A 15,704-nucleotide genomic window follows, 5' to 3' on the forward strand; every position below is an offset into this window, starting at 1 on the left:
GTTGTGCTCTTATTCCTCCAGAATTATTAAATTGTTTATGGTATTATAAACCATAGAGGCAGAAATACGCTAATCTAATATAAAAATATGCTTTTTTCCAACATTTTGTAGCTGCTGCTTTTGTACCAAAGTGTGTTTTTACCTGTTGAATTTATCTATCTATCTATCTATCTATCTATCTATCTATCTATCTATCTATCTATCTATCTATCTATCTATCTATCTATCTATCTATCTATCTATCTATCTATCTATCTATCTATCTATCTATCTATCTATCTATCTATCTATCTATCTATCTATCTATCTATCTTCATTCAGACCTGGAGAGTCATAGGTGGCTTTTAACCCTTACAACCCTACAGACGGATTTTACGTCCAAGATCACACCTTGTGTTCTCAGCGTAATTACTCAGGAATCCCTTTACACATAAACATAATCCATATATGGTTATAAAGAGCGGAACTTACTCTTTCTAAAAATAGTGATGACATCCCAGTGCTGTAAAGCTAAATCTACAAGAAACCCATTGAGAAAAACACCTAAAAAAGTGAAAAATCTCCTTCCCCAACCTGCTTTACTCAAACTAAAGCTAGGTATGGTGTGCGCATTACTTTATATAGTTTTTTATTTTACTTAAACATTTTTACTAAGTAGTTATTTTGCACTAAACTTTTTTATTTATTTAGACTAAAACCTTTCCGTTTTTGTTGTGTATAGTTTTCTTTGTGTGCCCTGATCAAAATACTGAGAGGCATAGGCTGCTCTGAGTGTCAGGTTTTTAGTATCTTCATGTATCCTAGAGGTGTGATTATTGATTATCAAGAAAGATAAATCCACCTGATGCTGTTTCTCCATGTATTTTATCAAATTAATAATTAATAAGCCATGTAATGAACTCAAATCATCAATATTCTTATGCTTTCAACACTCTAGTCTAACCATTTTTGAAAAGATATCTTAGGTGTGAATATATTTAAAGTCTATCATTAAAAAATAAGTAAAAAAAAAAACAGGCGCTTGGTAAAATTTTGACCAAAACATGATCAGTTCCAGGAAAATATAACAATTCTGCTTCCTTTTACATTTTAAATGATTATATTTTTGAGCAGCCGTATGTCTTCTGGAGTAAAAGAGATCAGGGCATGTGTCTGTCTGATGTAATTACTGTGTTATAAGACCTGAAAGAGGAACTGATAAAAACGGAGAAAAAAAAAACAAAAACAGCCTAGGGTTCAAAGGGTTAAAAACAAGGGAAAGACTCAATAAATGTCCACCTTCTGCAGTTGCTCGCCAATGACCAACTGTTGGTCCTGTGTGTGTGTGTGTGTGTGTGTTTGTGTGTGTGTGTGTGTGTGTGTGTGTGTGTGTGTATGTGTTTGTGTGTGTGTTAAGCATCCGATTTATCCGCCCTTAAAATCTAAACCGGACTCTGGAAATGGATCGTATTGATTTTGTGTGAAGACTTAACGATGAGTTTCATTCCCTCCTCTTCCTCATCCTTCAGTCCCCGCTCTGTACCGCCACTCTCGCTACAATTCTGCTGCTAAGGTCATTAAAGGATAATACCCTTTTTTTGTGGGGAAGAAGATAGCAATCTAAGATTTTGTAGATTGCCAAATGGGAAGCTCTCTAGGGGGCATATAGATACCCATCAAACTATTTCAGCTAAATTGACATCCCTCTGTCTGGGGGTGCGTTTCAGAGGACTTTCCGATTACCTCAGCAGGTATCAGTCAAGCATGAGGGATGAATTTTCTCATGAAATTGGGGAATGGTCTCCTAATCAGACTCTTTCCATTTAATGTCAGTCTTTCAGTATGAGAAGATAAGGTAGTGTATTATGGCCATCTCTTACCAATCTTACATATGTCACACTGTAAATGAAACTGTTTTTTTCAGAGTAAAACAGAGTAAAAAAGTTCTGTATTTTCTATGTAATATTTTTCACTGGTAAATAATCTAAATAACAAAAATAATGTTAGTGTTTTTGGTCCCACTTTATAATAAGTGTCCCTAAGTACTATGTAGTTACACAGTAACAATCCATGTAACTACAGTGTAACTACTGATGAAGTACACATTGTTACAGATTAACTACAGAGGTACAGGTTATGTAATTACACATGTGTATTAAGGTTAATTTTGACTTGTGTAAGTACACATGTGTACCAGGGGGAGTGTACTTACACATGTAATAGAGCAAGTGTACTTACACATGTGTAACAATGTGTGTGTACTTACACATGTGTAATAGTGTGTGTGATAAGTATAGTATAAACTTATCCGATAGCTATTGTCTAGTATGTAATTAGGGCTGGTTGAGTACACACACGTTGTTACACTTGTGTAAGTACACTCACCCTGGTACACATAAGTACTTACACAAATCAAAATTAACCTTAATACACATGTGTAATTACATAACCTGTACCTCTGTAGTTAATCTGTAACAATGTGTACTTCATCAGTAGTTACACTGTAACTACATGGATTGTTACTGTTTAACTACATAGTACTTAGGGACACTTATAAAGTGGGACCGTGTTTTTTAATGCATCATGTAATTAACTATGTAACCCTTAACTCACCAGGGGCTACCTTCCCTTGAGGAGTGGTTATATTTCATGTAATGGTGAACTGCTTAGCCCCGGTGTTGTAGGCTATAAGAGCAAGTTACCACCTTCTTTTCTTTTTTGGGACAGCTTTTTTGCTATTCAAAAACATTAAAAACTATTTAATTTTATTTACTTGACCATGAAGTAGAGACTAAAAAGTCTAAATATGATTATTAGGCAAAAGCATTACATTAATTAAATTAACTTAAAGTTTAATTAACGTAAATAGTGTGGTGCAGTGGATGGATAACGTCACTAACTGCCGGTGAGCTACTCTATTATGTGAAAGTCCGAGGTTCAATTCCCGCTCTGGGTGACTATGCTGCGTTACACCAATAAGAATCTTGGGCAAGACTTCTATGTTCAAGACACTATGTTCGTAATAGACACTCTGTAATAGGAATAACCTTGTAAGTCGCTCTGGATAAGAGTGTCAGATAAAATAGTTATTAATTAATGAATAAATGATTTAAGACATAATAACCACGAGTCTAAGTCTAATTAACTGAAGTTTTCAATGAATTACTTCAAATTCTATTAAATTCAGCTTATCCAGGCTTACAGTGTAAGGATGAGCTGATCTACTAAAGACAGAGATAAGAGTTGGCAATAAGGTGGAAAGGCTCTTTCTAATCTTCTATCTCTCTCTTCGGTCCAGGTGAGCGAGACGGAGATAAACGGGCAGTTCGAGTCGGTCTGCGAGTCGGTGTTCAGCGAGGTGGAGTCGCAGGCCATGGAGGCGCTGGACCTGCCCGGCTGCTTCCGCACGCGAAGCCACAGCTACCTGCGGGCCATCCAGGCCGGCTACTCGCAGGACGACGACTGCGTGCCATCCATGACCTCGTCTACCGTCACCTCCACCATCAGGTCCACGGCTGGTGAGTTGCCTGGCGTCCTGCCCACTTTATGACCTTTATGATCCATTACTCAGGAGTCTGGAGCTTCTGGCAGGTTCTGTGTAAGCATGAGCTGGAGTGGAATATTAATACTTACTTACAGAAAGGGAGCAATAATCGCTGTCCTTACCCTGATCCCTATTGATAAATTTAGCCCTGATCAAGGTGCTTTTATAGCTAATCTTGCATGTACCCAATTTGATCATTGATTGTTTGAAAAGGCCCAGAGGCATTATTCATTCTACATCAGCAGTTCCCAACTCTGGAGCTGGAAGACCCCCTGCCCTGCACACCTTAGTGGTTTCCTGTTGTGACATACCACCTTCAACTCATAGAGGGCTTGTTAATTAGCTCATTGGCTGGATCAGGCAATGTGTTGGGAGTAGGGAAAATGCAAGAAAATGTGCATAGAAGGGGGGCTTCCAGGACCAGGGTTGGGAATTGATGGTCAACAACACCAAAAACTGCCTAGGTCAGCATATCTGGTAGATGTTTCTACTCAATCTTGATTCATTGTATATTTAAGCAATTCCATTTTACTCCCACCTTACTGTACTGTACTGTACTGTAAGTGTACTGTAAGTTCCTCAAGCAAATTGTAGGGGTTCTTCAAAGTTCCTGAGAGTACAAAGCATGGAGGAACTTTTTATGGGTGTTCTGGGGAACATCTGAGAAAAAAAAATATTCAGAACAAAATGTTCCTCGAAGCACCTTAAGGTGTTCCTCCACAGTTTTACCCCTAAAACTTTTTCAAGGAACTCATACTTATAAAGTGTATGTCCCCAGAGCTCTTGCAATGTACGTTTGGGTTCTTCTGAACTACTGAATGCACACTTAGGGCTTAGCTTTAGTTTGTTTAAAAACACTAGGGAACTAGGAAGCCTAACACGTGATGTGTGGATGCCTTTGTACAGTGTTTGGTTTGGCATGGCATGGCATGCATGTGAACTGCTGCTTATGAGCGAAGTCTGTTTTGACCTGATCTGTTTTGCCTGTTGTCTCGTAACCCAACAGGTAAGTTTCTGCGGTGTGCCTTAGAGAGTTAGGCTATGAACCCTATTGAATTCAGACTCTCAGATGGAAAAAAAAAGGAAAAAGAAGTGAGAAATGGTGAAGAGTGAAGCATCCGATTTTTTGGGGTTTTCTTTTTCCGATCAAAGGAAATTACCTTTTGAATTGAATTGAACCTTTTGTATTCTTCCACTGTTTGCATTCCTCTTAAGAGTTTTGATTTGGAACTCCAACTTTGTCCTATTTTCCACCCCGATTGTCTCTGGGCTCGCTTTTGGAGCAGGCAGCGAGGGGTTGAGAGGCGCTGCTGGAATATAATACGATCTCGCAATGCTCCCCCCCTCGGTTCAATGCTTCTCACTCGGTGGGCTTCGTGTATCCCAATTCCCCGGATTTTGTCTTTTTTTTTTTGTTTCTTTCTTTCTCTCTATCTCTCCTCTCCTCTTGCTCACTCACTCACTCTCTCTCTCCCACTCGTGTTTATTCTCCTTTACTTTTTCCTGTGATGTGCAGCTGTTTTCAAAACCATTTCAGTGTTGGGTTCTCTCTCCCACAGGACCTGTGGCTGAACCTTTTGAGTTTTCTGAGACTGTTAAGGCTGAATGGTGTAACAAGACGCAAGAGATATTGGGGAAAATTAAGATCATCGTTATGGTGCATACAGGCGGATACAGGTGGCTTCCTTTTTTGGCCCGATTAGGAGTCTGGAAAACAGTGTTAGGGACAGCTGGAGAGACTGTAATGTTTATACTGCCTTCTCACTGAAATATACCTAAACAAGAATTGGCTTTCCCACAAACCAGACTTTGGATGTCAAAGGAATAACCGCAGACCCTCCGTGGTTCCACTCGGCTAGTCCTGGTCAGTGTTTTTTGTAGACGGGTCTTTGTGGGCCTTTCATGTTCAATAGGGTTCATACCTGCTCTGCTGAGACACACAGAGAGATTAGGTTGAAAGCTTTGCTCGCATTTGCCTCTTTCCAATGCACAAAGCACAGGGCCTCTGCTAGTCAGAGGGATTTGATTATGTTCACAGAGATATGGCTGTTATTATCCTCTTCAGGGTTCCCCCGGGCTAGAAATCTCTGTTTTGTGCTTTGAGAGAGGGGGAAAGTACTTGCATATAGATGTTTGAGTGAGAAGGCAGAGTAAAACGAGAAAAAAAAGACATGAAACAAACCCTAGATGATGTGAGTCAAACTAAGCCTGTTTGCCTGTAATAACTCAGAATTAGCATCTGCAATCAAGCAAAGCTGACGAAACTTTGAAAGCAATCATATTGCAGTTTTGTTGCACATCAAACAAAATCAATTCAATTGGTCTCATTTGACTGACAGTGCTGAGAATCTTACAATGTACCCAATAATAATATATCCCACTGGCACAATTTGTTTGAAATTGAAAGACAAATTGAAACTGACTCTTTGAGTTTACGCAAAGCTTAAGGTAGTGAAGTAGCCCCTAATTATGCAGCTTCAAGAAACATGTAATATGAAAGCTTATTTTGGCTCACAGGTTTGTTTCAGGCAAACAAAGTATAAGAAACTTCTTAAAGAGCATCACAGCATCTCCAGCTGCCCCCAACCCGTAAGCGCGTTATATACTCTACCGCTTGTTTATATTTGTCTTCCAGAGGGAAATGAAGTGCTGGAGGGCACTGGTTTGCTTAATGAGGACAATTTAACCAACAAGGAGGCAGACGTAACCTCCATGGCCCGGAGGAATGCAAGCCGGTCTGTGAGGGAAGACGAATCGCAGAGCTTGTACAGTAATCGCTCTTCCACTACAACACCTTCATTACCCCCGCACAAAACCAGCATCCCCATCAGGCCGCGGCCCGTTCAGTCAAGCGTCCAGGAGACGGCCGACCTGGCCCTCGCCATCAGCCAGCAGTGGAGGGAAGATGTTTCAGCCATGCGGAAGGAGCTAGCAGAGCTCAGACGGGACCTGTGCACAGAGCTGCGAGCCTTCAATAGCAACTTCTCCACTTTTACACAGCGCTACAACACCTGGTCGCCAAGCTGGGCGAAGGAGACCCAACATCCTGCATCCCACGTATCGGTCAGCACCCAGGCTGGGAGCAAGACCCTAGTAAGACAGAACACAGCTGATGCAGCCGTAAACTGCCCTTCTCCTGTGGACCCAAATGTCTTATCCATGCACCCCCCTGAGCCTCCGAATACAAATGTCCTACACGTCTCAACTCCTGGACCTTTGTTTCAAACAGATCCACATTCACAGTTAACAGAGCTTGACGATCCAACCTACGCTAACTTGACTCCCCCAGAACCTGTAGACCTGGCATCCCTTTGCTGGCCTGAACTTGATCCAGACCCTATGAGCCCTCCTGATCCTCCAGAGCCAGAACTACCTTTAGAAATTAGACATTTTTCCAATGTCACAACCCCAGAAAGAGTGGATTCAATTATATTAGATTTTACAAACTTAGAACCAGTGAACCTGGCAAACCTACACTGGCCAAAACTTGATCCAGACAATATAAGCCCACCGGATCCATCATCCCCCCAAGAGTCTCTTGACCCAAGTATTCTACACTCTTCTTTTCAGCAGGCTTTCAGAGAGGCTAACCAAAGGTCAGTGTCCCCAGGAATTGGTGCATCACCTGAGCAGAAGCATCCAACAGCAAAATTTGTAAGCCCAATTGTTCTGGTAGAACCAGCTGGAGAAATTGTGGATCCAGATTTTGAAGACTATGCAGTTTTAGAGCCTGTTGATTATATTGTGTTGAGTCCCTTGACCCCAGAATCAATGGATCTCAATGACTTGAAATGGCCAAGTTTGGAATCATTAGATCCAGGATTGCGAAGTCCAGGATCTGCAGATCTTCCAGACCCTCCAACCCCTGAACCAATCGACTTTGACGAAAATGCTGACAATGCTGCAGAAGATCCTCCCTTCCCAGAACTATTGGACACTATTTTCTTACAACCTGCAACTCCAGAACCTGTAGATTCAGATATGTCCAATCCAGCAACTCCAGAACCACTGTCTCCCCTTCCAAGTCCAACATCATTTGAACCAGAAGTTCAACCTGTTGTTTTATGGTCAAAAAGAGAAACTATGGATCTGAATCAGTCAATATCTTCAGTTGAAGAGCCTCTGGATGTGGCAACTTTGAGCTGGCCACAAATGGATCCAGAAATTCTTAGCCCATTAGAACCTTGCTTCATAGACCCAAGTGCTACATACTCACCTGAACTGTCTCATTGTGGGAGTGGCACAATGGAATTCCCTGAGCCTTTTCCGCAAGAGCTAGCTGACCAGTACCTTGGAGATTCGGCTGCTCCTCAACCTGTTACAGCATACCCCCTCAAACCAGATGCTCTTGACTCTGCTACCATTGACCTCCTGGAGTCAGAGACGCTCTTCTCAGCCATTCTGTGCTCAGTTGAACCCGATGTTCTCGATTCTATCGAGTCTATGGATGAGGAGGAAGTAGAAATTCAGGAACAAGGTAGCAGTTCCCTTGCGACTATAGACCCAGCAACTGTGCACCCATTTAACTTGTCCCTCCTGGAGCTTCAGGCTGCTTTAGATGTTTCGAAGCGAGAGACGACTGATAATGGGTCGCCAAGGGGAACCATGGCCTCCAGCAACTCATCTCCATCATGTAGGGATTTCCTTTGGACAAGATGGCAGCGAAGGGCAAGGGGACGAGTACCAATGTCCAGGAGTGCCAGTATGGAGATTTACCACAAAACATACTCCAATAATTCAGAGATGTCCTACATGTCCTTGTCTCTTTGAGTGTAGTGAAGAGAGTAGAAGGTCATGATGGACGCCTGATAGGATGAGATTTCTGACATCACAAGACACAAGTACAAGAACATGTGGTAATGTAGCAAAATGTTTACAAGGGTGTTTTGTGTGAGTGAGCGAGAGTGATTGAGGGAGTGAATGAGAGAAATTGAGAGAGAGAGAGAGCCAAGAACTAGTCAGGGAGGTTTCAGAGTATTAGTGGACCTTTTTTCAGACCTGATGAGCCTCTCAGAGAGGTCGTAGCTAAAAGCAGCCTGATGCCGGCGCCCACACTGCATTAGTGTCCTTGGGATACTCAGCACTTATTTAACACAGAGCAGCAATGACTCACCCATGAACCAAAGTTTCATTTTCGTGGAAACTGTTTCCCTCCGTTACATCCAAAAATGTATTTTGGTACATACTGTGATTGCGTAAGTGGTGGACAAGAACTTTCTGTCAAGAAACTCTCTGAAAGAATTTGCTAAGAGTTCGAAATCTTTCGTCTTTGATAACCTGACTGTTTCTGTTCTTTTTGTGACATTGAAATTCAAATTCAATTCAAACTGCAGAAACGGAATGTAAAAAAGCCCTTCGTCCAAAATGGCTGTCGACAGGATGAGAACCGAACATTGACCAAAGACTGTTTGAGCGAGATACAAATCTCTTTGATATGAACCGTGAGTTTTGATCATCCTTTTCTGTAAAAGTGGACTAATGATTGACTGTGGACTTTTTCGAGATTCAGAAGCAGAATCGAACTTGTTTTGCCGGACCGGCATTAAAGAAATCATGTTACACTTTATTAAATTACAAGTCTTCAAAGCCAAAGCCTTGCTCTGAAACAGGCAAGCGGATTTAGTACTGTGAAACTTTTGAAGACACATCTGGGTGAACAGTCGTTCAGCAGTTTGCACAGTTTATTGTGACATTTTGAATGCGTTCTGTACTTTTGCCGTTGCTCACGGACACAACCACACATATACAGTGCATAGATACATACATATCTACATACCTACATGCATAGACACATACAAATATACAATCATGCATATACTATATTGTACATACCTGGGATGAAGAAGACTGAAAAGAACTTATTGTTGGATATTGTTCCTGAGAATAGCATTTTATATCGATATTCCTTAATTTATTGTGACTCTACAGCCTAATGTATCTTGTGATTTTTTTTCCTGCAATGACTTAATTAATATATGACTGTCAATAAGTTGTGCAAAGAGGAAAGGTTACGTTTCAGATGTTTCAAAATGAGGGACGCCAGTTTTCTTTATTCATGCTGGAATGTCAACCACAATTCTAAAACTGAAGGTCCTTTGGACTGTTCCTTGAGGGATACCACAGTAGAACTGGTTTTGGTTCCAGAAAGAACCAAAGTTTGAGATAATATAGATACAGTATATAGGTAGAACGAATCTTAAAATGGGAAAGAACATGTTAAGAATATCATTATAGTAAAAACATGGTTCATCATTTTGAAAAATAGTTATTTATAGAATATCATAAGCACCTTATGTCAAAAGTCATGACAGCTGTATTTAAATTAATAAACAAATGAATGAATGAATGAATGAATGAGTTACACTTATATAGCACCAATTAGCATCTATCAATTATACTTTACACACAACCATTTACACTTAGCACTCATCAACAGCCAATCACATACAGAGCACTCTTAACCGGAAACCACCATCCACCTGGAGAACTGCATTGGGCACACTCCAGAACAATTTAGAGTATCCAATTTTTCAGGGCAATTTAGAGTATCCAATTTATCTGATCTCCATGTTTTCGGACTTTGGGAGGAAACATTCTTTAGCCTCCATTGGACAAAAGTCATGGGACACAAAAATATTCTAAACACAACAAAATGTGATTCTTTACCAATACATACCAAAACTGGTGTTTATGTGGCATCACTGAAATGCCCAATAGAAGCAACTTCATTTTTAAAAATGTGGTAGAGCATCCTGATCAAGATCCTGCAACTACAGTGTAGAATGTGGCAAAAATGTGAATATTGAAGAGGTACATATTTTTAGACTTTAATTTTAGCTTTGGTGTAGTATTTTTGTTAAGTATTTGGCAAAATACCAGTTTTTAATTGTTTTTATTGGTATGATTACTTTTTTTGCAATGTATGGTAGGAAAAATTGACTTTAAAATTAGCTCAGCCAATTTAAGATTTTATAAAATACAGGTTATCTATTGCAGTTTTTTAAATAATAAAAGACTTGCTAATTAAAATTATCTATCGCTATGAAAGCATCATTCCCATTACATATAACTGTCGTAACAGATACTATGATGTTCACAGTTATAACAGTTATAACTGTAAATCTGTCAGCAGAAATAGCATATGTCATTTTCCATAATGAATAACAGATGAGTGGCATATATAAGTCAGTTGTTATGTAGCAAGATTTTATTACAATGTTCCAATACGTTTCTGAGGTAGAGTTTGATATAATCTCAGCATTTTTTTTTATTTGGGTAGATTTATGGGGAACAAAGAGTGTGCATAAATATTCATTTTGTTAATTAGCCAGCCAACTGATTAACAGTGAAAGCACATCTCTATGGTAAAGTACGTTTGAAAGAACGATGGGCCAGAAACATAAAACCTGGTGGAATTAACAGAACTAACATTAAACACCGAATCAATCCAAATAAAAGCAAAGGAGACTAAAAATACTGGGGCACAATTTTAGCTTTCACTCTTTCAGCTTTGTTGTCATCATGCCTGCCAAAAGCTGGGACCGTCTATTTTAAAGATTTGTAACCATTATACTTTATTTAAATAGGTATCTTATTGAATTAATTTACCAGGAAAGTTTACAGGACAGTGTGGGTAAAGAGGGAAAAGTGCAATAGTGCCAAATAGTCTATCAAGCAATAGTAACACAGGGTGAAAATTGTAAATGAATGTCACCACATCACAGTCTGCTTCTAAAAGGAGGTAAATCTGGTGCACTTTAAATCCACCATTAGTTGGAATTTAAATTTAAAATTAAAGTTAGGTCTGTTTTAGTTCAAATTAAATATTTCCTTACATTACTCAACTACTTTGAGTTAGATAAACATTTGTGGCCACATACACATTCAAATGTGCTCTGTTAGTGAAATCAAACTTATAACAACTGAATGTAGTCTGTTGCTATTTGCTGTCGCAGCGTCTTAACCTTGTGCCTCTGACACCATATATTTGCATACTGGGTGCACCCCCATTTTCTGATACTCTTCATCAATCTGCATTTACACTGCTCCGTCGCATCAGCGCACATGATTGCACTGCCCCCCTCCAACTGGTCGCATGTTACAGCATTAGCATTAGCCGCTAACCACGCTAAACGCTAGGTCTTTCGCAGTTCGGAGGTAAGTATATCGGACTGTAGTCTGCTTGCTTACCGTGTTAAAACAAGCTACGTGGGATGAGCCGCAGCTAATATCGCCCTGTCAGACGAAAACCTGCCCCCTGATTGGATAGACACAACGCGTTGGACAGATTCATTTGCATAAAGTTCAACTCGGCTTAACTTTTCATCGCATTGCATCCCCCGAACTCTACGCATCGGACCCATGATGCACCGCGCGACTGTTTCTGACGGAGTCGGCCCTTACCATTGAAAATGAATGGGATACGTCGCTGTGCGTTGTCACAACGGAGCCGTGTAAATGCAGCGTAAGTGTGCAGGCATTCCCCCAGGCTACCTGCTTACTCTTATGTTGGCTGTGTTCTATGCTGTTCCCGTTAAAATCTTCTATATGGTTATTTCAAATCTATATGTTACTTAAATGAATAGTGTATCACCACAAAACAAATTCTGGTAAATTGTGGAAAAGTGCAGTAGTGCCAAATAGTTTATACCCTTAAAAGAAAGAGTGCATCATGTTAAAAAATAGTGTATTCCAGAATGCTGGCAAATTTAGGAATATTACATTGGTGGCAAATTATTTTAATGTGTATCCTAATAAAACAATTAATGTTGCAGTATGCTGGTAAATAAGGGAAACGTGCAATAAGTGAAGTAGTGCCAAATAGCGAACCCTATAAAAGAAATTGTGTATTTAGAGGAATTGTAAATAATGGAAAAGTGCACAAGTGCCAAATAGTGTACACACATAAAATCAACAGTGTATCGTAGTTTCCTGGTAAATAAGGGACATGTGCAAAAGTGTCAAATAGTGCACTTTTACAGGACAATTCTGTTAATACAGTGTCCTCGTGTAAAAGTTTAACAGTGTAATATTTGTACAGTGTAATTTAATCCATGTTATCTTTTTACCAGGGAAGTTTACCTAAGTGGTTCAGGAAAGTGTGGTGTTATGATTTTTTTAACAGTACAAGCAAGTTAGAGCAAAATAAAACTAGTGCCAAATAGTATGTCGTTGCTGTCCAATGAAAAACACGTATCTCCAAAACAGCAGCTTCACAGGAGAGAGAGAAAACCTTGTAAACGTTCAATGGAAGTCAATGTAAAAAGAATTTATTTCAGGTCATTTTGAAGAGTTTCTATTGGTCTGTTCATCAATACATTTTGGCACAGTGTGAGGGACAGTTTGTCTGTTTAAGTTATGTAGTAAACTAAAAATTGACAAAAATGAAGATAAGTTTTTTTTTATAGGACAGCGACGATATTCTCAATAAAGAAAGATTTTACGCTGGAAAATTAGGGTTAAGATTATGGAAAAGTGCAAATAGTGTCTCGCCTTAAAACAAATATTCTTTCCTGGTGTCCTGGAAAAATAATGTTAAAAAAGTGCAATAGTGCCAAATAGTGCATCCTGCTAAACAACAATCAAACAAAAAAATATTGTATCCACAGATACAGAGCCTAATGGTGCATTTTATGAATCTTGCCCAACGTTTGACCCAAAGTTTTGCTGAGATTGTATCATTCTTTACAGAAGGGGTGTCCAAACTACGGCCTGCGGGCCATTTGCGGCCCGTTTCCTATTTTGGAGCGGCCCGCGAGGTATTTTAGAAATAGAATGAAAGTTGGCCCGCTGTTAAGCAGGTTTTTATAATGTGAGATTCAAAGTTTGAACGCTAGGTGTCAGAAATGGCCAAAGAGTCTAAAAGCGGAGAGAGTGCGCATTTCTAGCGCAGAAAAACGGGGCAAAAGAGTCTAAAAGCGGAGAGAGTGCGTAGTTGTAGCGCAGAAAAACGGGCCAAAGAGTCTAAAAGTTGCCGTAATTAAGGAGTTTTATATTAAGAGACATCATGAAATTAAGCATCAATTTGAAAAATCTTAGTTTACACAACACTGTCAAAGATAAAGATAGTAAGGCAAGTAAAATGGTGTGTAAATGAAAGTAATCAGGAAAATGTATTATTTAAAATGGTATATTTCATTATTTGTTTTATTAAGTTTTATTACAAAGTCTGTGGCCCGTGACTTCAAATATATTTCTCCTTCTCATTCCCCAACAAAAAAAGTTTGGACACCCCTGCTTTACAGAATGCTAGATTGTTCAGCTAAGGGTTCAGCAGCATAGACGAAGATCCTAAAAGACTTGGAAAAAACACTTGACCTTTCCTCTTTACACACAAGACCCTGGGTTGGGGCCAGTTCACTTCAGTCTACGATCTCAAAAGAAATCTCAAAAGGTCACTGTGAAACAAATAGGTCTATTTGTGAGGCTGTTTAAAAAAAAAAAAAAAAGCTGAAATAGTGACCCAGGATTAAGATGAAACTGAGCCGACCCTAACCCGGGCGCTGTCTGCCCTCATGCCTTATGCAACGGCATCTGATACTTACTGTTTCACGTCTCCCCTTTGCTTTGCTCGGGAGTTTTCTGGCAAGTAATAAAAGTGGGCTACACATGCACATTCAGATCTAACCCACTGGTGCTTTGAAGTACAGGGAAACACTGTACAGTAGCATTACATTATATAAATATATCTATATATATAGAGAGAGAGAGAGAGAAAAAAAGAAAAAAAAGACAAACCAATATTGTTGCCTGCTCATTGTTCCATCCCACCGTAGTGATTCATGACTCATGTTTTGGAGGGCCAGAATGGTGGGGTTGATAATGTGAACCATAATACGAGATAACGATGAGAGAAGTGTATATTATATATTTTTTTTCGGGGGGGTCGCCCATCTAGGTGAAGTATAGGATAAGCTCGTCATTCTCCATTTCTCTGGCTGCTTCTACATTGTGTGCCTTTTTTTGACTTGTGAATGTGAACGTGTGCTTCTATCTATCCTTCTTTCTCTCGTTCTTTCCTTTTCCTCTACTTTCTTTAAGTATATTTTTTTAACAATAACATTCTGCCTCAATATTGTTGATCACTGTGAGCTTCGGAATGATTTCAGCATCAGCACCTTTCGGTTTATTTCTGTCGATTGGTCAATAACCTTAAATATTTCTGGGGCGGGTGGGAGTGAGGGGTTGTCTTGTGATAATCTGCCTACCTACGTTTCTTCGGAAATGCTTAGCCTTTCAAAAGATGTGTCGCTAAACATACTATGGTGAACGGGTCGTGCTATCTTATATGTTCTATTTATTCATTTACAGTTTTTTCTGTATTACTGATTTATTTGTACATTCATTGCTTGGTCTTTCTATCAGGCGCCCACATCCGTTTCTTTGACATCATTCTAACTGTATTCTGAATGATCTGTTATTGCTGAATGTTACCAATTTAAATACACAATAATAAAAAAAAAAAGAATCGGCATTTTTTCCAACACAAACTTCCTGCGGTTATTGTGCGCGAGCATTACTGTTCATTCTCTCTTCCAAAAGGTCATAACATTGTGAATAACATGAGGACAGTAAATCCTGTCAAGAGATGGGATCTATACACTGGTCAAGCATAACACCTCCTTGTTTCTACACCTATCAGAAGTCCTGTATCTGTTTCTCTGCATACTTTATTATCCTTCTTTCACCCTGTTCCTCAGTGCTCAGGACCCCACAGGAGAGATCATCACAGAGCAACTATTATTATTTTGGAGGCGGATCATTTATTTTCCGCATTCTCAGCATGGTCAGGCCCGTTGCAACAAGGCAAGCCAACCAACCAATCAATTGACCAGGGGCCCCCAGACAACAACTGATTATGAATCCAATGCAACAACAAACTTTGTGGTCACCCCTTTAAATTATGTGACCCTCAAGGGGGCTCCTCCTACTAGTTGCTGACAGTAGCCAGACAGCCAGGTTCGTCATGCCCGCAGTCGTCAAAATATAAAACTTCAGAAATCATTAAGCCTTATGAATAGTTATTCATAGAAATCCAGAAAAGAAATCAGAGAAAGGAAGATTTTCATTTTGCTTGGGGCCCCCAAATGCCTTAAAATAGCCCTGGGCATGAGGAGGTGTATGAAGTGTTTGTGTGTGTTGTGCTGTTCGAACGAGTGGATCAGATAAAGCAGTGCTGCTG

General features: G+C 39.7%; 2 protein-coding genes across 2 annotated transcripts in view; one reads left to right on the plus strand and one right to left on the minus strand.

Moving 5' to 3' along the window:
* The window catches only part of fam167b (family with sequence similarity 167 member B), a 679,430-nt gene that overhangs the window by 273,419 nt on the left and 390,307 nt on the right, over positions 1–15,704 (minus strand). The gene's annotated exons all lie outside the window — the stretch shown is intronic.
* Positions 1–15,704, plus strand: part of dlgap2a (discs, large (Drosophila) homolog-associated protein 2a) — a 257,198-nt gene that overhangs the window by 196,770 nt on the left and 44,724 nt on the right. The window contains exon 7 of the mRNA XM_049463569.1: positions 3,278–3,497. Coding sequence (XP_049319526.1) covers positions 3,278–3,497 — 220 coding nt within the window. The remainder of the gene's footprint in view (positions 1–3,277; positions 3,498–15,704) is intronic.

The sequence above is a fragment of the Astyanax mexicanus genome, chromosome 14 (assembly GCF_023375975.1).
Source record: "Astyanax mexicanus isolate ESR-SI-001 chromosome 14, AstMex3_surface, whole genome shotgun sequence".
In the NCBI taxonomy this organism is placed as follows: domain Eukaryota; kingdom Metazoa; phylum Chordata; class Actinopteri; order Characiformes; family Acestrorhamphidae; genus Astyanax; species Astyanax mexicanus.